Source organism: Heterostelium album (assembly GCF_000004825.1).
Source record: "Heterostelium album PN500 unplaced genomic scaffold PPL_scaffold10, whole genome shotgun sequence".
Taxonomy (NCBI): Eukaryota; Evosea; class Eumycetozoa; order Acytosteliales; family Acytosteliaceae; genus Heterostelium; species Heterostelium album.
The window spans coordinates 406351-431392 of NW_008805072.1; the positions used below are offsets into that span (position 1 = coordinate 406351).

At 32.5% G+C, this 25042-nt stretch overlaps 10 protein-coding genes and 3 non-coding genes across 13 annotated transcripts; 5 read left to right on the plus strand and 8 right to left on the minus strand.

The window, feature by feature from the left end:
* Nucleotides 1-114: 114 nt before the first annotated feature.
* Nucleotides 115-1446, minus strand: PPL_12186 (uncharacterized protein; the record flags this gene model as incomplete). Its single annotated transcript, XM_020582930.1, has 1 exon — nt 115-1446. The coding sequence occupies one exon, from the start codon at nt 1444-1446 to the stop codon at nt 115-117; it is 1332 nt and encodes a 443-aa protein (XP_020429711.1).
* Nucleotides 1447-2765: 1319 nt separating this feature from the next.
* On the minus strand, nt 2766-2838 carry PPL_12187. Its single transcript has one exon. It is a non-coding gene; the product is annotated as a tRNA-Ile (tRNA).
* A 104-nt stretch (nt 2839-2942) lies between these two features.
* Nucleotides 2943-4836, plus strand: PPL_12188 (uncharacterized protein; the record flags this gene model as incomplete). The annotated part of the gene is made up of 2 exons (XM_020582931.1): nt 2943-3266; nt 4717-4836. 2 exons carry the CDS (start codon nt 2943-2945, stop codon nt 4834-4836), a joined length of 444 nt encoding a protein of 147 aa, XP_020429712.1.
* Nucleotides 4837-5118: 282 nt separating this feature from the next.
* On the minus strand, nt 5119-5586 carry PPL_12189 (uncharacterized protein; the record flags this gene model as incomplete). The annotated part of the gene is made up of 2 exons (XM_020582932.1): nt 5119-5400; nt 5491-5586. 2 exons carry the CDS (start codon nt 5584-5586, stop codon nt 5119-5121), a joined length of 378 nt encoding a protein of 125 aa, XP_020429713.1.
* A 1444-nt stretch (nt 5587-7030) lies between these two features.
* Nucleotides 7031-9130, minus strand: PPL_12190 (ENTH domain-containing protein; the record flags this gene model as incomplete). The annotated part of the gene is made up of 3 exons (XM_020582933.1): nt 7031-8667; nt 8740-8925; nt 8998-9130. 3 exons carry the CDS (start codon nt 9128-9130, stop codon nt 7031-7033), a joined length of 1956 nt encoding a protein of 651 aa, XP_020429714.1.
* Nucleotides 9131-9443: 313 nt separating this feature from the next.
* Nucleotides 9444-10355, plus strand: bloc1s2 (biogenesis of lysosome-related organelles complex 1 subunit 2; the record flags this gene model as incomplete). Its single annotated transcript, XM_020582934.1, has 3 exons — nt 9444-9645; nt 9776-9895; nt 10030-10355. The coding sequence occupies 3 exons, from the start codon at nt 9444-9446 to the stop codon at nt 10353-10355; spliced, it is 648 nt and encodes a 215-aa protein (XP_020429715.1).
* Nucleotides 10356-10575: 220 nt separating this feature from the next.
* Nucleotides 10576-11155, minus strand: PPL_12192 (cell division topological specificity factor MinE; the record flags this gene model as incomplete). The annotated part of the gene is made up of 2 exons (XM_020582935.1): nt 10576-10725; nt 10985-11155. The coding sequence occupies 2 exons, from the start codon at nt 11153-11155 to the stop codon at nt 10576-10578; spliced, it is 321 nt and encodes a 106-aa protein (XP_020429716.1).
* Nucleotides 11156-11961: 806 nt separating this feature from the next.
* On the plus strand, nt 11962-13509 carry sdh (saccharopine dehydrogenase; the record flags this gene model as incomplete). The annotated part of the gene is made up of 2 exons (XM_020582936.1): nt 11962-12052; nt 12152-13509. 2 exons carry the CDS (start codon nt 11962-11964, stop codon nt 13507-13509), a joined length of 1449 nt encoding a protein of 482 aa, XP_020429717.1.
* A 241-nt stretch (nt 13510-13750) lies between these two features.
* On the plus strand, nt 13751-15959 carry trap1 (Hsp90 family chaperone protein; the record flags this gene model as incomplete). Its single annotated transcript, XM_020582937.1, has 2 exons — nt 13751-13870; nt 13950-15959. 2 exons carry the CDS (start codon nt 13751-13753, stop codon nt 15957-15959), a joined length of 2130 nt encoding a protein of 709 aa, XP_020429718.1.
* An 898-nt stretch (nt 15960-16857) lies between these two features.
* On the minus strand, nt 16858-16930 carry PPL_12195. The gene has a single exon. It is a non-coding gene; the product is annotated as a tRNA-Ile (tRNA).
* A 618-nt stretch (nt 16931-17548) lies between these two features.
* PPL_12196 (uncharacterized protein) lies at nt 17549-18492 on the minus strand (the record flags this gene model as incomplete). Its single annotated transcript, XM_020582938.1, has 2 exons — nt 17549-17632; nt 18241-18492. The coding sequence occupies 2 exons, from the start codon at nt 18490-18492 to the stop codon at nt 17549-17551; spliced, it is 336 nt and encodes a 111-aa protein (XP_020429719.1).
* PPL_12197 lies at nt 17865-17937 on the plus strand. Its single transcript has one exon. It is a non-coding gene; the product is annotated as a tRNA-Ile (tRNA).
* A 111-nt stretch (nt 18493-18603) lies between the features above and the next one.
* Nucleotides 18604-23402, minus strand: PPL_12198 (putative transmembrane protein; the record flags this gene model as incomplete). The annotated part of the gene is made up of 9 exons (XM_020582939.1): nt 18604-18619; nt 18929-19005; nt 19026-19497; nt 19566-19962; nt 20029-21735; nt 21802-22122; nt 22190-22504; nt 22587-22940; nt 23006-23402. 9 exons carry the CDS (start codon nt 23400-23402, stop codon nt 18604-18606), a joined length of 4056 nt encoding a protein of 1351 aa, XP_020429720.1.
* Nucleotides 23403-25042: the final 1640 nt, after the last annotated feature.

The following is a 25042-nucleotide window of genomic DNA, read 5'->3' on the forward strand; positions in this document are numbered from 1 at the left end:
ATTGAACCATTTCGGGAAAGTGATAAAAATAGACTCTTGATGAGAGATAGTTGAAATTCTTGTTGTTTTAGATTGATACTAAACTTTTTTAATGTATTACTTTGTGCAAGTGCATCAAAAGAATGACTGATTAATAAAGTCTGGCATTGATTCTTTGAATTTCAATGATTGTAATGTTTGATTGTAAAGCAATAAATCTGTAAAGACACTTTCCAATTGACGATTTGGTACTAGTTTGTAATCTCTTAAACGAGCAAATCTTGTTCTAATCACTAATTTCTTCAAAACACTATTAATAACCAATTGTTTCTTTAGATCTTCTAAATCATTCTCTATATTTTCATAGCTGATCATATAATTATCATTTTCTACAATTATATCTGCTTCTTCATTACCAAACTCTTCATCTTCATCGTCTTCGCTATCAGCATGGTAGTCGTCAAATTCAAGTCTATATCCATTCATTAATAGCTTTGCCATGTGTGTATCTTGACTTTTGGGATGAGATGCTCTGTACTCGGGATGACAGAGTAAGTTGATATCCAATGATTGCAATGATTTCGATTGAAGAATGATAGCAAGTTCAGAGTAGTCAAGATAATCTTGTTCGATTTTTAGAGATTCTAGAGTAGATGACTCTCCAAACTGAACATAGGAACCATGTTTGATTTGATCGAATGTATGAGTACTGTTTGAAAGATTATTAATGATGGTAAGATTCTTTGGTGATAGTTTGATAAAGTCTTTAAGAATCGAATGTTGTGTAAAGTTAAACTTTGAAAATCCACCAAATGTCAATGTTATTCGATTGAATTGAATGTCAAATGAACGAGATGAGAGATCATACTTAGCAAGCAATACACCAGCTCCATCTTCTTCTATTCTTAAATCCAATATAATCTTGATATTCTGTGATATGAGTGATGATTGTGGTGCAATCGCACTACGGTTAATTCGCATGCATACTGGTAAATCAATACTATCTACATCACCTTTCATATGAATGATCTCAATGTATTTGAAATGACTCGACACTAAATCTGCAAACACATGGCAAAAGTTAAACTGATAATGTTGTGACGTAGTTGAATTGACATATAATATCTTGATGTTTGACTGTTGTATCAATGCATATTTTGAACTCTCTAATATAGCTTCATCAGAGGTCTGTTGATTTGGTAATACAATATCTGGTGATTCACATTCAAATGTATGAATGGAATATCCCGAGGGAAGAATACAATTTATACTTTCAATATAGAAAGAATCTATACCCATTTGTATATAATTAAACCAAAGTTTGCAAACCAAAGAAAGCTTCAATAATTTAGAATCAAACTTTGTTTGATCATTGTTATAACTGTCGATTACATATTGTTTATAATGTTGAATTTCGAATGATAAAATATTATAGAATATATAATTTAGCTTTATCTCTGTTTTCATTGATAAATCGATTAAAAATAAATGATCACAAAAAAAAAAAAAAAAATTGATTTATTTTCAATAGAAATGAAAACATATTTTTATTTTTATTACTAGATATTGCATCGGATATATAGTTATTTAATTATCCTAATTGATTGCCTATCAATATTTTACTTTAAATTATTTAGAAATAGAATTTAAAAAAAAAAACGCTGGAAGAAAAAATTAATTTTTTGATTTAAAATTTTCTATTAATAAAAGAGTTTAAAAGTACAATTCCAATAAGAAGAGTATATATAAATAGAAAAAATGTTTTCAATCTTTTTTTTTTTTTATTTTATTATATAGTTTAAAGAAACTTTTAAATGTTATTTATTTTTTTTTAAAGAAATAAAAATAGATTAAATCTATTTTATTAAGTTTTATATTGGGCTGGTGTAAACCATCAAATTTTTCTTTTTTTTTTTTTTTTTTTAATATTTTTACTTTTGCAAATTGATTGCTATTTTGATTATTATTATAATTATTTCAGTTATTGTTATATTATAGATTATTAAGTTGATGAGAATACTGATGAATGATTTGGTAAATTGAAAATGAAGTGAAGAAGAGGAAATAATACAATTGTAGTTAGCTGACATTTGAGTGATAGCTGATTATTTAAGTTTGGATTGTAAGTTACTGATACTGTTATTAATAATTAATTTCATTACAGATATGTGCTGTATATATTCATTTATGATAGATTCGTTAGATAGTAGGTTGTTTTCATGGAGAGGAGTACCCTGTCATAAGATGTGTAGTCGAATTTGGTTAGTGGTAGAGATAGTTGGAACTGACAATCAGTTAGTGGTGGAATGCCATGTTTGATGATCAATAGGTGGTCGTAGATTTGCTTCAGAGTGGGTGGTAGACCATCAATCAGAATAGGTTTAGCAGATTTGATCTTGTTGTCCAGATGTTTGAGATGAACTGCCATTTGGTGCCACAGAGTGTAGCATAGATTGAGATATGGTGAGGTGATAGATCTGCATTGGATTTGAGATAACCAACTGGTATAATAACAAACTTTGGAAGGATCAGAGGATGAAAGTAGGAATCTGTTGAATATCCACACGTGTTGCGCATCATTACGAAGTTGGATGTCCCATAGCGAGATGCCACCACGTAACCATGGTTGTACAGCTCTGGTCTTTTCATAGTGTTTTTATATTTCTTGGAGTCGATGACTAGAACGAACAGAGTGGCCGAAAGCGGATCGCCAATTTTTTTGTTATCGAGAAAAAAAATCAAAAAACAGTAAAGATTCGCATGCGGACAAAGGTCCTTTAAAAGCTTGCTCGATGCAGGGATCGAACCTGCGACCGTGGCGTTATTAGCACCACGCTCTGCCGACTGAGCTAATCGAGCTTGAATGAGGTTAGATAACCTGTAATGAGAGAGGCTTGTTTGATGTTCTTGTCAGCAATCTCAAGAGCATAGTTAGCTAGAGCGGTATTCCACAACTCTCCAGTATGAGCAGTAATCTTATCCTTTGGCAACAGAAAATCCAATGGAGTAACAGGTCTACGGTTAAACATGAGTTGGAGTACATTGAGTACTTGCATGAACTGAGATACGCAAACAGAGCCGAACATATGAATTCATCTCAGGCTGGATTATACAAGCGTATCAAGTTTAACAATGAGAAGAGAGCTGCTGCACACTATCAAGTTGGAGATATGGTTATGGTCAAGTTTCAAGTTCCACCTACCTACGATGAGGTTGGAATCGCTCGTAAGTTTCTACCTAAGTGGTATGGTCCGATCAAGGTGTTAAAGGTTCTTGGTCCAAATACAGTTAGATTTACCGTCAACTTTCACTAATCAAACTGTCAATATCGATCATGTAAAGAGATTCTTCCCCCGTATGCTTAAGCTTCTTAAGGGAGGGGCGAATGTGAAGATATAGGTTATTTCCCGTTGTTAAAGTATACGAATAGATATCCAACTATGATAAAGATCTCCTACGTCTCAATGTAGTGTTAACACAACGTGGTGTTAACCCCAGTGGTGTTGTCCCCATATTGCTAATTTGGTGTCCTAAAGATTCGTCATACTACAGTATTTAAGTCGTCGTTGTTAGCTGTTTAACAAGTCGTCTTTCACTCAAACAAATAAATTGTATTTTTAAAATTGAATATATAACTGCAAGGTGTCGCCAAATGTATTGAGAGGAGGTATATACCACTGACGTATGTATGCTTATCGGCATAAGGATTGACCAGATACCTTATGCCATACCGCACCATCGTCACATAACACACTAGCTAAACTAGATACCATAAACTAATCAGAAAATCAAAACAAGACTTCGGTCGAAACAACTCAAACTTTCAAGCATATCAATCCAAAGAAGCTAGACGACTTCAAACTCATCTGGAACCACCAAACCTGGAACTTCCCAACGCCATCCCACCTCACTAGCCAATAAAAGAATAACATAAAATCCATTTCAAGATATGAGAAAACTTTATAAAAAAAAAAAAAAACTTTATTTCTCCACAATTTTTTATTTGTTAATTATCTATTTCAATCCTTCGAACAGATATCTCCACCCCTACTCTCTCCTTTTATTTTGGTCATCAAAGAGAAATCGAACAGAGTACCATGCAAAATTCCCACTTATTTCTTGTTTCTTCTTAAATTAAGACCTGTTGACCATGTTGAATAGAATAGTAAATTTTCACTTTTTGTAAACCTTCGACAAATTAACCATACACTTGAGAAGTTGATTTTGCACCTACTAGCTTAATGAAAGATGAATATATGTTTTAATTTACGATATAGTTTTAATTTAGAAATTACTATAATAAACTTTTGTTACCATTCAACCCAATTTAGTATGATCTCAACTCTCTATCTTAGGAATAGGCATTACATATGTTTAATTTTAAACACTTTTCTTTATTATAAAAGAGGGAGTGTTTTTTTTTGATAAAGTTACATTGATAAATTGATTAACATGTATCGACTCTATTATTTAATTCTTTTTTAATTTCTACTTTTTCTATGTTAATCATTTCTTAAAAATGAACTATAAATAAAGTTAGATCTAAGACATCTTTGAGTGAATTCTTTTAAATAAAACAAATAAAGACTTTTGCAATTGTAAAAAGTAGGTATTTAAGAAGTAAGATGTGGCAATGATGCTTCGAATTAATTCATTATTAATAACCATTGTTTCGAATAGTTTGAAATGATGATTCTAAAAATTAATAAACCAGGTGGTGGATTTCTTTATTTAAAGCCAGGAACTCCAGAGTATCTTAAATACAAAAATAACCCTGCATCCCCAAATGGTGTACCAACTTCTTCAAATCCAAATTTCGGAGGTGGAATGAATACAAACCAAGGTTTTAAATTATAAAATAAAACTACAATTTTCAGATTCCTCGTTGCTCTAAAATGCAACCGAACAATAAGAAAATATTTGTATAAACTTTATTATAAATAAAAACTATTTGTATGTCAACTATCAAATGATGATAAGATTATAGATAATATTATAAGAAAAGATATCAATTGTTGTTGATATTGATTTTTTAGATCAATAAAATTAGAATTTTGATCAGAATTAAAAAAGTTTGTTTTTTTTAAAAAATTTTTAAGATACATTTATTTTATTAACTATTATTATTACTATATTGATTTATTGCAATGGTTCAAAGTTTTGAACCAACCATTGTTCGACAAGATTAGAATTTGCACCAACGATAATTTGTCTGACATCGTTATTAGCAGGGAAGTTCTTGAACAATTTGACGGTTGGGTAGATCATAACGTCATTGCACCAAATGTTGTTTTTGGTGATTGCTGAATTTTGTGGGATTTGGAAACAGGCAACATCAGGTCTATTATTTGGAAGAGCCATCATGTAATCTCTGATTTGATCACAACCGACGCAATTCAATTGAGCAAAGTAGAGAACAACCTAAGAATTTGATAATTATTTAGGAATACAATTAGTACAACGTTTTTATTGTTGATTGAGAAAGAGAAGTTTGTTTGTTGCTTTACTTACACATTGGTTTGGAAAAGCACCGGTATTGAGGAAATTCATGAGAGTAGGTCCGTCGGTCATGACATCCCAGGTTGGTAAGATTTCTGGCTTGGACATTTTTATTTGTGTGATAGGGGTTTGAAATTACAAGAATAAATAAAAAGAGAGTGTGTAAAGTTTTGGTTTATACAAAGCTGTATGTTTAATAGATACAAAAATACTAGAGGTGTAGTTGTACAAGTAATTTACAGAATTAATTTGTAGATTACTACTTATTGGAATGATTAGTTGTTTAAAATGATTTGATTAGTCATATGACATGAGTTTAAATAGGTGTTTGATTTGTCAGTCCAGTTTTCAAACATGATGAGTTTTGTGTGAATTTTTGTGTATTTTTTGCGATATTCAGTGTGGGTGGTTCAGTTCAATCAGCAAGATATTTTGATTCAAAAAAAAATAGAATAATATTCTTCTTGGATTTTGTGTGTGTGAGTGACATGATTCAAAAAAAAAAAAAATAGACAAAAAAAACAAAAATTATTTTCAATATGATTGGGGCTTGCTCATATGTGATGGGTAATGGACAGATCAAGAAAACTTGAATTTTGCAAAATAAAATCAAAAAAACACTTTTTTTTGTTTTCTTTTTTTTGATTTTGTTGTTAAAAAGTTTTCGATCAAAGTGTGGTACTAAAGGTTGTGAGATTTAGAATATTTTTTGGATGATTTATAAACTTTGCAACACCCTTTTTTAAAATTAACCTGTCACAGAGATTGAATTTATTTATTGATGCTTTTGTTTTTTTTTTTTCTTAATATATTTGGTTATTAAAATTAAATTCTTGATAAAGGTGTTGTGGGCACACACGATCAAAGACTTTTCAGTGAGTGTGTGAGTGTGTGGAAGACCATAACCAATACATAAATAAATACCATTCCCCACACTTTCATTGGTCATGTAGGTCAAGAAAAAAAAAAAAAAAACCTCTTTAATCTGAGGAGGTTCCACACAACCACTAACTTTGGATTGAAACACCCACATCACCAAAAAAAAAAAAAAAAAAAAACTCACATTTTTTTGATTGTTGGATTTTGATGGTGTTGGGGATATTCTTTTTGTGGTTGGTTGCTCTCGATATTCCATGATCAAGTCTCGAAGGGTGTGATTGAAAGACATCTGCAGTGTGAGTGAAAAATAATAATTGGTGTTAATTAGATGATAGTTGATCAAGTTTGAGTTCAAACAAAGGTCTTCTTCATACCAATTTAAATCAATCAATCAATTCAAATTATTGATTAAGTTGTTGTGTTCTGCTTTTCTGTAACGGCTAACACCCATCGTGCATCACACCACCTCCCTAAACTATATTGGAATATAGGTGTGTTTGATATTGCCTGATAATAACATAGGGGTCTATTTGGTTTGGTTTGGTCTGGTCTGGTTTTGTTATAGATTTAGCAAGATGGGCGATCGCTTGGTTGCTTTGCTGCACACACCCAACACTCGTTGTTGTAGTTTCACAATGACTTTGAAATGTAAACCTGTAATTATTAATTGTTGTTAACGAGTTGCTGATTGTTGTTGCAGCTGTGAATATCCACAGGGCTTGTCGGGCTTAGATTGAGAGGTATTGTTGATGGTGGTTGTTGATATAATTGGGAATAGTATTTCACTGCCATTTATGGAATCTGCAGTAATACTTCGATTGGTAGGCATGGATGGTTCCACTATTGAGAGTGGCATCTCCACTTGCGATCGGTTCTGATTGTGTCGTGGTTGTTGATCTGTAGATACACCACAGCGATGTTGATCAACCTGACTCTTCATCACTGATAGACTATCAAATAAATTAATAGGTGTTGTAGAAGTACCACCACCACCACTTTGCTGCTTCGGAGGTGGAGCATAATATGAATTCGAAAATGTTTCATTGCCATTTATATTTAGATTCAGAAAACTGTCTTCTTTGAAATTATTGTGGAATTGTTGTTGTTGTTGTTGTTGTTTTTCTTGATCGAATGAGTGGTGGTGGTAGTGGTCATTAAAGAAGTTTAAAGATTGGTGGTGGTGGTAGGTTTTATCTATTGCTGGAGGGAGTGGACCTAAATCAACGAGTTGTTGATCCTGGTGATTAGATCTATTGTTGAAGTTGTTCATGCTAGTTTCCTTGAAATTGTTTCGAGTATTATTATTATTATTATTCTCATTGCTAATGTTTGATTGGTGTAGATTTGTTAATGTTGCTGTTGTTGTTGTGGTAGCAAGAGGTATGTCAAGTTGTTTAAGGATAGCTCTACTTTTATCTCTTATAGACTTTTGCACAGAATTTGCCTGTAAAAGTAAAATATCATTATTCTTTCTAATATAATTTATGCAATATTGTTGTTGTCGCTGTTGTTCTTCTTCTTTTATAATTGATTCTAATAATACTAATGTTTTATGTCTTATTTGCCAATGTTTACTCTTTAGTCTATTCTCAAGTAATTGTATTATATATAAAATAGTTTGTTGTTGTTGTTGTCGTAATAGTTGATTATAATATTCAATAAAAATAGTTATATTAGATATAGGTATAGTTGTTGTTGATGTTTGATTACCAATTGTATTATTAGTTAATCGATACCATTCTGTATTATTATATTGTGAATCGAATGTACTATTATTATTACTACTATTGTTATCTGATAGTATATCATTATTTCCACTATTATTATTATTATTATTATTTGATGACATTAAATGAGTACCATCTCTAATAGGTATGATTGGTACTGAGGTGGATGAATGAGTTGACTCTAGAATCGGTGATCCAAAGTTGGTGAGTTGTGTCGACTTTTTGTTACTACCGCTGTTGCTGCTGCTGCTGTTTGGGTCAATATGTGAAACCAATTTATCCTTTACAGTATTTATCTTTTCTTTTACTTGATCGATAGCTGTCGGTGCTGGTAATGGCGCATTGGTAATCGATCCATTCGATCCAAAGCCAACCCACGATGCTTGTTGTTGCTGCTGTTGTGCTACATTATTTTGATTTGAATATGAATTCGATCCAATATTCTGTTGTTGTTGTTGTTGCTGATAATCCAATGGAGTGATAGAAGTATATTGAAATAGTAGATTCAATATTTCATTTGCTTCCTTTCTAACCGCTGAGAATGGTGCATCGCCATGTAGTGGATCTAATGTTCCTCTAAAATCTATCAGAGATGTAAATATATATTGACTATTAATATGGTATTATCATTGATTGAGTTGTTTGCTAAACTTACTTGTACATTGATTGATATAGTCTGAACATGTAATTAAATCTTGACGAAATGTTACACTTCCTTTGAGCAAAAGATGTTTCATACACTTCAATGACTTTAGTTTCACCGTTGGCGAGTCTTTTTTTAATCTATTGAGTAGTTGTGATAATACTTGCTGGCTCTTTTCATTTGAAATTAATGTTTCGTCTAAATCATCATTATCATTCATTCTCAAACAATTAATAAACAGAATCAACTTTAAAGTAGTAGTTTACATACTTTGAAGATCAACAAATAAATAACCAGGAGTAGGTTGATTATTATCTATAGTTGCTTTTCCAACCAATGAATGTGAAGGTACCAATGTATTAAGAATATTATTTATTGTCATCATCGATGATGAATTTGACATTTTATATATCTTTTTTGGTAATAATAATACAAATAAAAATAAACAGAAAATAAATAAATAAATAAACTATTTGTTTTGAAATCAATTAACAAGACTGACTTGAATGTTCAGGTGTAATCGTTTGCTGACTTTCATTAATTAAAAAAAGAAATTACAAAAAAAAAAAAAAAAAAAAGAAAACTTAGATTTTTTTGTAATTTTTTTTAATTTTTTTTTCTTTTGAGAATTTTCATTTTCATTTTTCTTTGATTCATAATATATATAGTTAATTATATCTTTAATTATTCATTATTTATATTTAATCTATTTAAAGATGGAAAGTAGAATACCAGCAGCTGCTGCACAACAGCAACCAACAGAAAAGAGTCAGGGTGGAAGTGGAAATCTTGATAGTTTCCAACAGAAAGCAATGAATGACATTGCCAGACCTGCACCACAACAACAACAAGATCTACAATCATCTACATCCGAAATGTTTACAAAAGTATCAAAATATTTAGGTTCTGAACTATCTGGTAAACTATTAAAATCAAATCAATAGCTTATTTTCAAATTATCTGCAGATAATTTATGATTTCTTCTATTTTGATACTAATTATAATCACACACACATGTTTGATTTATATAATATTATTTGAATATTAGCAACTGTTGCCGATTATAATCTATTGGTTCAAATGAATAGTGTTACTGCCTCTAAATATAAAGATATGACCGATATGACAAAAGGATTGACTTTATATATGAATGATTTAAAGTTGAAATGTATGTTACTGTTATTTGCTATTATTATTATTATTATTATTATTATTATTATTATTATTATGTTATATAACATTGAGAGATTAATGGTTATTTATATTAATATTTTGTTTATTTTTTTTCGAAATATGTTACAGATGAAGAATTTCTACCTTATTTAGAAAAGATCGATGATTTGGATAAGAATGTAGGTGATCTTGAAAAGACAGTTCAATTGATCGACGAATACACAAAGAGATTGGAATCAAAGATAAAGAACATCGATAAGAGTGCTCTCTCACCAATTAAAATACAACCACCTACTCCAGTAACACCACCTACTTTTAATAATAACCCAATACCACCACCAGCATCAACAACAACAGCAACAACTACTTCAAATACAGCATCTACAACAACTACAACCGATACCAATGCAACAGCAACAACTTCGACAACAACAACAAATACTCAATCATCATAAGTTATTATAAAACATATAAAATAGAGCCAAACCAAACATTTCATCTTTAATATATAATAAATTTAATTCTGTAATATAAAATCAATATACACAAGTGTTTATAAATATATTTAATATAAAGTCTCAATAATAATAATAATAATAATAATAAAGACAAATACACCTATTATTAATATTATATAAAAAAAGAATCTACTATTATAATTATTATTTTAATTGATTAAATTGATAGCTTTGGTGTAGTTGATGTATGTCGTTTGAAAGCTTCTGATGGTAATGTGACCTGCATTTCGAATACATCTAAATCCATTTGATCTTCACTCTTTTTAAATGTAAATGTAACGTCATTCATATTTACATTCCAATATTTCTATGTTTTTGTTGAATGTTGTAGTTCATCGATTTGAATGATTAAATGGTTGGTTTGTCATGTTTTAATAGCAAGAGTTTCGATTTGTTTTGTTTTGATTTGATTTGATTTGATTGTTTAGATAAATCAATGATCATTCAAATTCCATCCATTTCAGTCAAATTGATTTATATTTTTTAAAAAAATAAGATATCTAGTTAGTTATAATGATTATGATAAGAATGACTCTATTATGATTTGATTGATTAATACTACTTACAGAAACAACTTGTAAAACTTCACCTTTAATTTGATTTAGATTCTCATCTTTCAATAGACGAGCACCTCTTTGTTCACTGAGGAATATCTGCATTCTCTCTTTGGCTACATTTGCAGTGACCTGTGATTCTTTAACTTGAAATACTCTTGCTAATATTTGTTTTAGTGACATCTCTTTAAAATTTCGATTCGATTTATATAAATAAAATAAATAATACTATATTATTATTTGTTTTTTTTTGTTTTTTTTTTATTATTTGATTTGATAGAAATCAAAACTTAACTAACTACTATTACACAAACAAACTACTAACTAACTAACTAACTATCTATACAAGAGAAAAATCTATATTAAAACAAGTAAGTTTTACTAAAACAAATCTAATGATAATTTGATCATTTTTCTCTTCAGAAAAAAAAAATTGAAAAAAAAAAAAAAAAAAAATCCTCTGATCAAAAAACATAATTAAACAAATATGATGATCATCATTAATTAATTTATAGACAAAGAAGTTATATTAAACAAAATAGAATTCAATTTACATATTGTAGCATTAAACATTGTTTTAAAAAAAAATAAATAATTTTTTTTGTCATGATTAGTAACTTTATTTATATATTTTAATATGATTTATATTTAAACTAATTGAGAGACGACTAATAAAGAATCAAATAATCTTAAGATAATTAGAATGTTTATAATTATGTCAAATCATTCTTGTTTAGTAATTTTACAATAATATAAAAATAATTTAAAAAATATTAAGATTGTTGGGAACAATCCCACTACCTGGTCATAATAAAAATGAATAAAAATAATGGTGATGAATAAATATTTTTTTTTAAAATTAATGATGTTGAAATTTCTTGTCGGGGGTTAACTAAGACAACTTAATTTTAATATATATTTTAAGTTCATTCATTTTCTTGTTGTAGTAATAAAAAGCAAATATATAATATTTATAATAAAAAATAATAATGAAAGAAGTTCTTTTATTAGGATCAGGTTTTGTTGCAAAACCTGCAGTCGATTACTTATTAAAGAGAAATGATGTTCATCTTACTGTTTGTATGTATATCATATCATATTTTGTAATTCAAAGAAAAAAAGTGAATGAATATCGAACGCGTTCATATTGATGTTTATGTTGTTTATTTTTTTTACTAGTAAGTCTTTTCCAAAATGAATTGGATAATATCTCAAAAGGATTACCAACAGAGCAAATCACAACCATACAATTGGATGTGATGAATAATTTGGAGTCGTTGAATGAGTATATTCCAAAGTGTTTGGTTGTCATCAGTTTGTTGCCTGCCACCATGCATTGTGCTGTCGCCAAGATGTGTATCGCTCACAAGAAACACTTGGTAACCGCCAGTTACATCAGTCCAGAGATGCGTTCACTCGACGCAGCTGCAAAGGATGCCGGCGTTCTCTTGTTGAACGAGCTCGGTTTGGATCCAGGAATCGACCACATGTCATCGATGAAGATCATCGACGCCGCCAAAGCCAAAGGCGCCACAGTCAGCTCGTTCATCTCGTGGTGCGGTGCGCTGCCAGCCCAAGAATTTGCAGACAACCCCTTTGGCTACAAATTCTCGTGGTCGCCACGTGGTGTTCTCTCGTCGGCGTCGTTGCCAGCCACCTTCCTCTGGAACGGTTCGATCGACAACATTCCACCACACATCAAATTCGGTGTGATGCAACCGGTCTCGATTCGCTCGGCCGACGGCACCACCATGGAGTTTGAGGGTGTTGCCAACCGTGACTCGCTGCCATACATCGATGCCTACAGCTTGGATCGTGCACAAGTAAAGACAATGTATCGTGGTACATTGCGTTGGAAAGGATTCAGTGTGATGATTCGTGCGCTGGTTGCCGTTGGATTCTTCTCGACCGAGAAGGACGAGCGTCTCAGCGCCAACCCCGCGCCAACCTGGCAGCAATACGTCTCACAACTCCTCGGTTGCAATAACAACATCTCTGACATTGAATATTGCTTGGAGTCATCGATTAGAGATGCTTTCACCAAGCAAAAGGCAGAAGCCGAATCACTCAACTACAAATTCCCCATCATCTCGCGTGACATCGATGCCGACGTGAAGACTGCACTCGACGGAATCAAGTGGATCGGATTGCTCTCAGAGACTGACCAGGTGGTGAGCAAGCATACTCCTATCGATACACTCTGTGCACTCTTGGAGAAGAAGCTCTCTTACAACGCTGGCGAGAGAGACATTGTCGTACTCCAACATGAATTCATCATCGAGTCGAACAACGCCGACGGCTCAAAGAAGATCGAAAAGGAATACTCTCAATTGATTTGCTACGGAAAGCCCAATGGAAGTTCTGGTACCTCACTCACCGTCGGTCTTCCAGTTGGTATCGCCACCGAGCTTATCATTGACGATGCAACCACCACTCGTGGTGTAACAGGTCCAATGACACCGGAATTCTATCTTCCAATTCTAGAGAGACTTGGTAAAGAAGGTATTGAAATGAGTGAATTCACTGTTCATGAATAAAGTATAAAAAAAACAAAACAAAACAACTAATTAATTAATTAAATATCATTTATTTTTCATTTATTTTTCATTTTAATTTCAAGTCGTTCGTTTTTTTTTAATTTATTTTAATTTTTTAAAATTTTTTTTTTTAATTAGTTTTGTTGATCAGTAAATTTGATGTCAGAAAAATTCTTTTTTTTCTTTTTTATTTTTTTTTTTTTCTCATTATTGTTTGTTTATATTAATTAGATAAATAAAAATGTTAAGAAAGGCATTGAATCGTTCATTGTTAAACTCTATCAGCAACCGAGTTGGTGGATTCAAGGTTTCACAACCATTTTCAAATTTGATTTTCAACAAATCAATTTCAAATTTAAATGTATGTATATTGTTAATATTAACATATAGAAACAATACCTTAATACTAATAGTATGTTACTATCATTTGTATATTATAGTTCAATAATAATTATAGTTTTCAATTAAATAGATATTCAACTGAATCGAATAGCGCAGCAAAGTTGAATACCAATTTGGATGATGAGATTCCACCAGAAACCAATTTGGCTTTGGGAGAGGATCCAATCGAGGAGACAGAAAAGGTAGTTGGTATTGCCGATAAACATCAATTCCAAGCAGAGACACAAAAGCTTTTACACATTGTCGCTGAATCATTGTATACCGAGCGTGAGGTATTCATTCGTGAGTTGGTTTCGAATGCATCCGATGCCATCGAGAAGGCAAGACACATGCAACTCACCAATCAACAGATTATGAACGACGACGTTCCATTCGAGATTCGTATCGGTACCGACGAGGACAAGAAAACATTGATCATTCAAGACACTGGTGTCGGTATGAACAAAGAGGAACTCATTCGTAACCTCGGTAGAATCGGTTACTCTGGTTCCGGTGACTTTATCAAAAAGTTGGGTGAGAATCCCGATAAGGCATCGATCATCGGTCAATTCGGTGTCGGTTTCTACTCTTGTTTCATGGTTGGACACACCATCAAGGTATACTCGAAATCCGCAGCACCAGGCAGCACCGGATATCTCTGGGAGTCGGACGGTTCCGGTTCGTACACCATCTCTGAGGCCGACGGTGTCTCACGTGGAACCAAGATTGTCATTCACTTGAAACCAAACTCCTACGAGTACGCCAAGAAAGCAACAGTTGAAACCGTCATCAAAAAGTATAGCAATTTCGTTGGATTCCCGATTGTTTTGAACGGTACCCCCGTCAATACCATTCGTCCACTCTGGACTCTCTCGAAATCGTCGATCACCGAAGAGGAGCACAAGCAATTCTATCAATTCATTTCGAAATCCTACGATACTCCAACCTATCGTATCCATTTCTCAACTGATACACCACTCTCGATTCGTTCGCTCTTTTACATTCCATCGCAACACGTCGAAAAGTACGGAATGGGAAGAATGGAGCCGGGTGTCGCTCTCTTCTCGAGAAAAGTTATGATTCAACAAAAGGCAAAGGGATTACTGCCAGAGTGGATGAGATTCGTACGTGGTGTTGTCGACAGTGAGGATATTCCACTGAATTTGTCACGTGAGCATCTCCAAGACAACGGCCTCATTCAACGTATTAGCGCAGTGCTCGTCAAGCGTATTCTCAAACACCTCCAAGACGAATCGAAACGTGATCCATCGCGTTTCGAAACATTCATGAACGAGTTTGGTGGATTCTTCAAGGAGGGTGTCATCACTGACTTCAAGTGGAAAGACGAAATCTCAAAGCTTCTCCGTTTCGAATCGACCGCCGAGTTGCCACCAACCGAAGACTTGAAACCACGTACCACCACCACTCTCGAAGAGTACGTCAGCCGTATGAAGCCAGAACAAACTCACATCTACTACATCACCGTGCCAAGCAAGTCGGTCGCTCTCACCAGTCCATACTATGAACCATTCAAAGCCAAGGGTATCGAGGTGTTCATGCTCTACAACACTCTCGATGACTTTGTATTCTCAAACATCGGACATTTCGGTGACAAGAAGATCGTTTCCGTCGAATCAAAGGAAGCCGAGGAATTCTTGGCTGCCAACCAAGAGAAACAAACCGACACTTTGGATCAAGCGGAGGTTTCAGCATTCCTCCAGTGGGTATCGGATGCCGTCGGTAACAAGATTGCAATGGCCAAGACAACCAGTCGTGCTATTTCACAACCAGCGATCGTCGTCGATCATGAATCTGCTACCTTCCGTCGTATGATGAAGATGATGGATCCAAGCAAACAACACGATATTCCAAAACAACAAGTCGAATTCAACATGAACCATCCAATCATTCTTAAACTCAATCAAGCTCGTCAAAGCAACCCAACAGTCGCCAAGTTGGCAGCTGAACAAATTGTTGATAATGCTTTAATTACCGCTGGTCTATACGAAGATTCAAGAGAAATGGTACCACGTTTGAACCAATTGTTGGAGCAAGTTTTAAATAAATAAATTAATTACGTTTTAACTGAAAATTCAAACCTATTTTACCTACACCATTACTAAACAAGAATCAGATTGATGCAACTTTATCTTCTCAACAACGTCGACCATTAAAGCAACTATATTAATATAGGTTTCTAACATATAACTTAAAGGTATTACAAACAAATAAAAAAGATCTTCATTCAGAGAGAATATCACCAAGAATTGCAATAAAATAAAATAATTTTTGCAATTATATTAAAAATAGTAACAGTCAAAGAAGTAATAATTACCCTAGAGATTACTTAGAAAGGAAGAAGATAATGACGTTAGATTGGAAATGAAGAAACCAAGTAATGACTCTAAGCTATTCTGGAGTCCTGGTTCAAATAGATCTCACACCAGCCGCATCAAAATTAAACCCATTCTGCTTGGTAAAAGTGTTAGATTCATTTTATTCAATGTCAATTATGTCGGTTGCCACAACCTTAATGTGCTTGCTGCTCCTGCGTCCTACTGGGAAAAGAAATCGTTCCCAGAGATGCTTCTCTCCACCCCTGAGCTCTGGTGTCCTAACAGGATCGATTTAATCTGCGGTGACCTCAACTGTACCCGGCGACGGCTCTCCTCTTTCAGTGGTGCTTGACTCTCTTAGTGATGAGCACGATCTGGTCGATCTTGGTCAGACTGTTGACATTCCTACGTACCGTTCGCCAATTACCGGCATTGCTAGAGGTATTGATAGAGCTTATGCTAAAATGCAGTCTATTAAACAACTCCTTCAAGGTTGTTCCCAACGCTCTCTCTGATCATGCGATGCTTTCATTCAACATAAAGATAGCAATAAGAATCCCTTTTGGCATAGCAGGAAAACCATTAGTTACAAACTCTTTAACCGCATGCGGACAATGTTCCTTTAAAAGCTTGCTCGATGCAGGGATCGAACCTGCGACCGTGGCGTTATTAGCACCACGCTCTGCCGACTGAGCTAATCGAGCTTTGTTTATGCGATTTCTCGGGATGTTGCGATATGGCATACGCTTCTAAATTCTGTCGTGCATCTATCTATCAATATTTATTTGTATTAGGAGTCTAAAGGTGGTGGTTATTTAAATCTTTGTACTCTTTTCTCTCTTACTAAGTTTTTAAATAACTTTTTTTTAGTAAAGTGGTTTTTCGCACCTAAACCCACTCCTTTCTTTCTTTTATTTTCGAATTTAAATCTTTTTTCTCCCCTTTTCTACCTCTTTTTCTTCCCAGGTCTGTTATGTCAAGATATGTGTACGTGACCCAGTCTGGCCAACTGGCATCGACGCTTCTTACTGGCAGGAGTTGTGAACCTGCTTAGACGCTAACCATGAGGAGTGGAGACCTACATGCCCGCGCTTGCACTCCGATAGAACAAGATTAACAATTGGATAGAAATAAAGTTTTTGTTTTTAAAGTTACCCCTCTCATCTTGAGGAGTAACCTATGGATTTCTATTTGAGTATTTAGGTATTCAGTGAATCACTCTCCTGAGAGGAGATTAGTTTGATTGGATTAGTTTTTCGAGTTTTTTGTAAATTGCTTAGCTTGAGATGGTTTGAGATGGTTGGTTTGGATTGGTTAATTGCTTAGCATGAGATGGTTTGAGATGGTTGGTTTGGATTGGCTAATTGCATAGCTTGAGATGGTTTGAGATGGTTGGCTTGGATTGGCTAATTGCTTAGCCTGAGATGGTTAGTTGGATTTAATTGGTCAGACACAACACAGGTTTTAGTCCTTTTGAAACAATTCGCTGGTGAATTTCAACACTATTTCCCATGATGCACTTCACCCAAATAAAGTGTTTTCAAACCAGCACCGAAGGACCACTTTAGTCAAAACACAAGTGCAAATAAAGTTATTAAAATATAATTAATTTTAATTTTTGTTGGCCTCATCAACAAAGCTCGATTAGCTCAGTCGGCAGAGCGTGGTGCTAATAACGCCACGGTCGCAGGTTCGATCCCTGCATCGAGCAAGCTTTTAAAGGAACATTGTCCGCATGCGGTTAAAAAGTTTGTAACCAATGGTTTTCCCGCTATGCCAAAAGGATGTGGCTATTTCTCAAGGACTGAGTGAGAATGAATATATAATATAAAACACGAACTAGCAGGTTAATATCAATACCTGCAATTTGTTGTCCAATGCAAAAGGTTTGCTATTTGTTGACTGATAATGAGTCAACAAATCTTTTTTTGTATAGAAAAAAAAAAAATGTCCAAGCCTCTTTGGCCAAGTTGGCCCATTAGAGAGCCTGTTTTCCATCCATCTGGTTTCGTACGATGGTAGAGGATATCGGTAGTTTAGACTGAGCTAGGCTAGATTGGAAAAGGTCGGTTGGTAATGGGTCTGGACGAGTGATCTCTGAGAATAGGGTGGTGGCTTGTTGATCTTCATTGGCAGAATTATTATTATTTTTGTTGTCGAGGTCGCTCATTGTTATTTCGTTAATGATGGTGGTTGGATTAATAGACGCTTTTGATTCAATATTTGTCGTGGTTGTATCAGATGGATGTTCTGTTGGATCTGTCATTTTATCTTACGACTAATTAATAATAAGATGGATCTTTTCTAAAAATATTTATCTAATCTATTTCTGAATTTTATTTAATATCTTTGTATTTGGATCTCTTGTTTTATGATATTACTTATTTAGTTGACTTTATTAATTTAATTAATTAATAGACTAATACTATTACTGTTGTCTTATGTTGGTGAATATTACTAATGGGTCTTGATTTCAGCTTTAGATTGAAATTATTAATAAAATATATTAAATAATTGGTGTTTGGTACAATCAAAAATTACCAAATTACTCGAATTAATAGGAATTTTGGTTCAATCAAATAAATTTGATAGGGATGAATTCAATAAATTTTCTAAAAAGAACTAATTCAAATGTAACATGTTAATGAAAATTTAAAAAAGAAGTATGAAAGTTCACTGGTAGTTTAGGTTTCAGTAAATACAAATCTGATTTATTTATAAAGAAGATAAGCTGACTCTCTTGGCCATTTCCAACTTTCTCAATTTTTGTTGCCTCTTTCTATAGTAATAAATAAATACAGAGGCACCGACAACAAATGTAAGTCCAACCGAAGCAATGATGATTCCAGCCTTTTGAATATTTGTAAGTCCATTTCCACTTGAGCATTGGCTGTTTCCTTTAGTTGGATCTAGTAGAATTGACCAATTTGGATCCAATGTAATTGAGTTTCTGTAGTATGGAATCGTTGTACCAATTAAAGTACCAACTGAATTATCAGATGTCGAGTTACTTATTATATCATTTTTAACTTTTATTACTCTGCCATCGATGATTCCAGTTGGATTGAATTCTCCATACAACACCTTGTCATCTAAAATCAATTTGATTTGACTAAGATTTTCATCTCCAGAAATCATATTGGTTGGATTGCAATTACTACCATTGTTTGTAAATTGTGCTGAAATTAATACTTGAAGTGAATTTGTTCTTTGTTTAAATGGATAACCATCCATAACAACTGACAGTTTAGTTGATCCAGCAAGTAGTTCACTATTTTATTTATAAAAAAAAAAGTTAGATATAAAATTAAAATAAAATAATGATATTTAAATATTTACATTTTTTGACCAGCAAAATAAATAGTTTTATCTTTCAAGAAATATTGAATAGTAACATTTACTATTGTACCGGTTGTCAAATTACCAGAATATAAAAAGTTATTTTCATCAACGGTTGTAGAGTTGGTAAAATTCCACTTTTCAATAAAGTATTCTTCGACTATTGTTCCAATGTCATCGAGCTCACGAATTGAATAAAGTGAAATAAGTGATTTAGTTGTTGCAGTAGATGGATTGGTCGATGGATTAGTTGAATTTCCATCTGGTCTGGTTGAATTACCATTGAAAAATGAGCAATCTGATCCAGTATAGTTTGTAAAGCATTGACAAGTATTAAATATACAAGTACCATATATACAATTTGAAGTTGTACATGTTGTATTTGGTTTTGCAGGATCTTTGTTTTTCGAAAAAAAAATATTAATAAAAGTTTTTTAATAAAACAAAATAAATTTAAACTTACTATATGGTATTATTATCTTAATATTTGATGGATTTGGATTGAATAATTGAATTTGGAATTGATTATTCAGTGGTGGCAATGTAAATATTGAAAGTAAACCACTCTCAACTTTGGATGTGAGTGTAGTGTTTAGTGGTGTACTATGTTCATTCGTTGTAATGATTGCATAAAAGTTGTCACCACCAAAGTTCTTTCCAGTGACTGTCAAGTCCTCTCCATAAGAATGGAAGAGAGAAACTGTTTCTATGTAGGGATAAAACTTTGGCTCGATGATTGGTATCGTCGCGGTGAATGTCAATTGTGCCAAATCGGAACTAGAGTAACCAGCTAAATTGAAATGATTATCCATGATACCATAGATTGAGAGATACAACGATTTCATTCCATTTCCAAAGCCATATGGTATGTTCAAATTGGCGGTATAATAGACAATCTTGTTGGATCTCGATGTTTCGGTGGAAGGGAAGCTAAAGACGTGTCCATTCATCGCCGAGACATAGACAGTTGGGGTATTGCTAGATATTCCAGAGTCAAGATCTTTTGTAGAAAAAGAAATTTGAACTGTACGATCTGTACTGGTTACATCGATTCCACTTGATGGTACAGTGAGTGAATTGATGACCGGTGGAATTCTCTCTGGAACGGTAGAGCATTGGAATTGTTTGAAAAGAACACAATTATTAGTGTTATCTCTAACCAACATCAGTGGATCATATTTATTTGGATTGTTGGTTGATGATTCATATCCATTGTTATCCACCAATGATATTCCAGATATTTGATAGGTTTGTGTAATACAAGAGGATGTAGATATGCTAATGGTAGCAAGATACACACCGCTGTTGGGAGATGGTGTCAGTGGAATTCTAATAGGAACAGCATACAAATCACTTGTGTAATTTATATATCCACTTGCAAATCCATTCAATGTATCACTGATAGTTATTAACCATTGTATTGAATTTTGAATTTCCGCTGGAACTATTTTGGTGATCAAGGGTGGCATCATATCGGCATTGGTAGAGGTAACATTTAAAAGTGACTCTACACCAAACTTGCTAGAGATATGCTGACTTGTGATTGGTCCATAGTTGGAGAGAATTGCATATTGGATGGAAGATGTAAAGAGTCGTGATGGAATGACAAAGTTGATAACATACAAGTCTTGATCATAGTCCCATTCACCTTCAAAAGTATTATCCAGCGACACCTGATTATAGTCACTACCATCAAAGATCAAAGTGAATCTTGGTTTCAAATTGAAATTGGCATTGGTAATATTGAATATAAGAGTATTATTCACTGGTCCACTGGTAGTATCGACTTGATTACGTAGGAATTGGAATTGGGTGATTTCATTGATGGTAATATTAATTGGAGATGGAATGTCTGCAATTTGTAATGGTGGATTCCACTCGGTGACATCATCAAAATAGTAGGCAGAATAGACATTGAAACTTCTGGTGTTTCCAACTAAATCAGAGATCGAAATAGACTGTGGTGTCAAAGAAAAGAAATAGCAAATCTTTTCAACCATACCATTGTATAAGCTACCCATAGTCAAATCGGATCTCTCTAGAATACAGTCTGATGATACAACAGCTCTATAGAATCCACTATCAGCATCTTTGAAACTGATTTGAACCATATAAGAATATGATGAAATTCTAATATAACTAAAATTTGTAATAATAGGTGGTAATATATCTTTAAAAAAAAAAAGAAAGAGAGAGTTAGAAAAAGCTAATTATAGTTTCTAAAATTATAACTTACCATTACCAGGTTGATTTGTTTGGAATTGAGTAATTTTAGTTTGACTTGGATTTTGTTCATAGTACAAACTAGAATTGATATTTTTGGCTCCAACAAAAGGTGAGAGGTAATAATTAACTGAATAGCTTGCATTTGAATACAATCCACCGGAAACACCAAAGGGAACGGTTGGAATAGGTGGAACATATGCAAAACCATTGAAACCTAAATGGAAAGTTTGATCTTTCACAGAGTTCATTACAATACTTGTGGACGCCAATGATGAGGAAATAGAACTAGTTGAGATAGTAACTTTAATTGGATCTAAAAGGTATGATACATCTTTATAATAAAATAATTAATTAGTAAAATTGAATAAATATATAATTATTTGTTTCTTTTCACTTACCATAATCGATATATGATTCATTTGATAATAATTGAGCATTCAAATCACCGTTTGAATTAATATAGGTATGGTAGATGAAATAGTTGGATTTGGAAAATTGTGATTTCGAAAAAAAGAGAGCAGTGTCGAGGTTACCGATCAATGGAACAGAGTTGGTTGCCAACGGTGTTAATTGATCCAATGAGTTTGGATAATAGTTTATGCCAATCAAACCTCTGTCCTGCATCAGATTATTTGCAACAAAACTTGAAAATACAATTTGACCCATTGGACTACTATGATTAGTTGGGAAATATTTAAATTGACTAAAGGTTACTTTGAAAGAAAAAATAATAAGAAAAAAAAGAAAAAGAAAATTAATAAAATAAAATTATTTAAATTATAATTTTAAACTTACAAGTATTACTAGGATTTTGTATAAAAGGTTGGATTAAATAATTGCTAAGTAATGAATTACCGTTAATAAGTATCTGTAAATCAATGTTGAATGGATTGAAATAGCTATTTGATGATAGATTCGAATTGATTGTAAATGTTAACTTGTAAAGACCAGTGTATGGATTGTAGAGTTGTGATTTACAATCTATGGGTACGTCATTTCCGGGAATTGAACATTTTAATTGTAGTTGTGCTTGTCTTGGATCACGTTGGAAACCCTCTTTTATTTGTTGTAATGTAAAGAATGAATAGCCACTCGATGATATAACATCGAACCTAGGCATACTCGGTTTTACCAATAATGTTTTTGGTACTAAAATTATAAAATAAATTTAAAGTAAAAAAACAAGAGTGTTAATAACAAAAATATCAATTTACAATGTAAATTTAAGTTGGTTCTCTTACCGGAAACACATAGTGGATAAAAAGTTACTGATTGATAGTTTGATGAATTCTTCAGATCTGTGATGATTATAGTTTGGATTCCATCAGCTGTTGGAAAGTATTTAAAATCAAAGAAGAGTTTCATCAGATACCTAGATCCATCATTAAAGATAGGTTCGTATCCTGTTGGAATGAGACCAACTGCATTACCGGCTTCATTGAATACAAACGATGGACTGTTGTCATTGACAAAAACTAGTTGACAATAGATTGTAATTGAACACCAGCCGGTTGTATTTACATAGGTTTCATGTGTGGCTATTCCTCTATAAAATACTCCATTTGAATGAGATACATCTAAATAAAATAAATTTATCAGTAAAACTATCATTTTCGATAATCAATCAAAAAAATAATTACAAAACATCAGAATTGTTAATAAAATTAACAAAAATGTTAACTTCATTTTTAAAATCGAAATATAATACAAAGGTTGTTTCAACAAATGAAACAAATGAATAAATAAATTTAAAGATAATGAAAGGAAATTTATTAAAGTTGGTAAAATCTTGAATTATTAATTTTTTAAAATGAATTGAATAAATACAATGAATGAATAAATAAAAAAAAGAGAGAATGGGAGAGTGAGAAATATAGAATTTTTAAATGAAATTTTAAGTGATATGAAATTTAGATGTACGAAAAAGTTGAATTGATTATTGATTGGGAATTTAGAATAAACAATCACACCCTCACAACAACAACAATAACAATAAAAGAAAAGTAATTCTATTTCCTTTTGGGCAGATATCATTTTGTTTGGTTTAAATACCATCCAATTATAAATTATTTAAAAAAATAAAAATCAATGGTATTGTGACATAGCTATGGAACACTTATAGAGTGATCCTTCAGATAAAACATTCAACTATTTGCTGATTATGAGTTGTTTTTTGATGGGTGGGGTGGATAACAGATATAAACATAATAAATAGGAATGAACTTGTTTTTGTTGGATATTGAATCAATGGGTGGATTGATGTATTAATGGGTTGGTGGCTACACTGCATTGCAGTGGTGGTCTATTAATTTATAGTGGTAGAGTTGTTTTGTTTTTTCTTAAATACCATCCACATTTTTTCAAAAAAAAAAAAAAAAAAAAAAGAAAGAAAATCTAATTAATTATCTAAGACATCACCACACAAATATAACATTAAAATTGATGAAAAAGAGGTTTAAAAATGCGAAAACCAAATCAAATGATCATTAATATCTGATTTAGGGGTGAGTGGCATTGAATTGTATTGGGCACACTCCGATATTTTTGGTTTTCTTTTAAACTTTGGGGGTTTTAAAATGGCGAGAAATTGTATAAAAAATGATTCCAAAAATTGAAGAAAAATAAAAGAGCTGTTTGTAATTAATTAGAATTATCGGAATATCGGAGTAGTTTGAGGTTCAACCATAGTGTAATCTAGATATACAAAGCTAGAAAAATCAAACAACAATAAAGAAAATTACTTATAGATTAACAAACAATTTGGAATTTTATTTTTAGTTAGTAATGTTATGAGATGAAATGTGTCTACGATACCATATCATGGTTGTAATTTGTTTTTTATTGTTTCTTGGGTTCCACAGCGTAGTAAGTGTCAGAAATTGTGTGATATAGCAGTGTGGTGTTGTTGTAATAATCGGCAATGTAACTTTACTTTTAAAGTAAAATAACAACTCTGTTATTACTAACTTTCATGATTATTGTTGGGATTGAAATGATGATGATGATGTCAAGATTGTGTTGGATGATAAATGAAAAGTTAATCAAAGGGTTAAAGCTGGTTCCCAACCTTATAATATCACACAGACACAATTGTCAATGAAATGATTAAAAATCATCGACTATCTCGACTTACTAGCTAGAACTAGCACAAACATTCTTTTTAATTTATTTACCTTTTTTGAACATTCCATTTCTTAAGAAAAGAGTGAAAACTAAACGATATCTAGAAATAATTCATTTTTAAAAGTGGG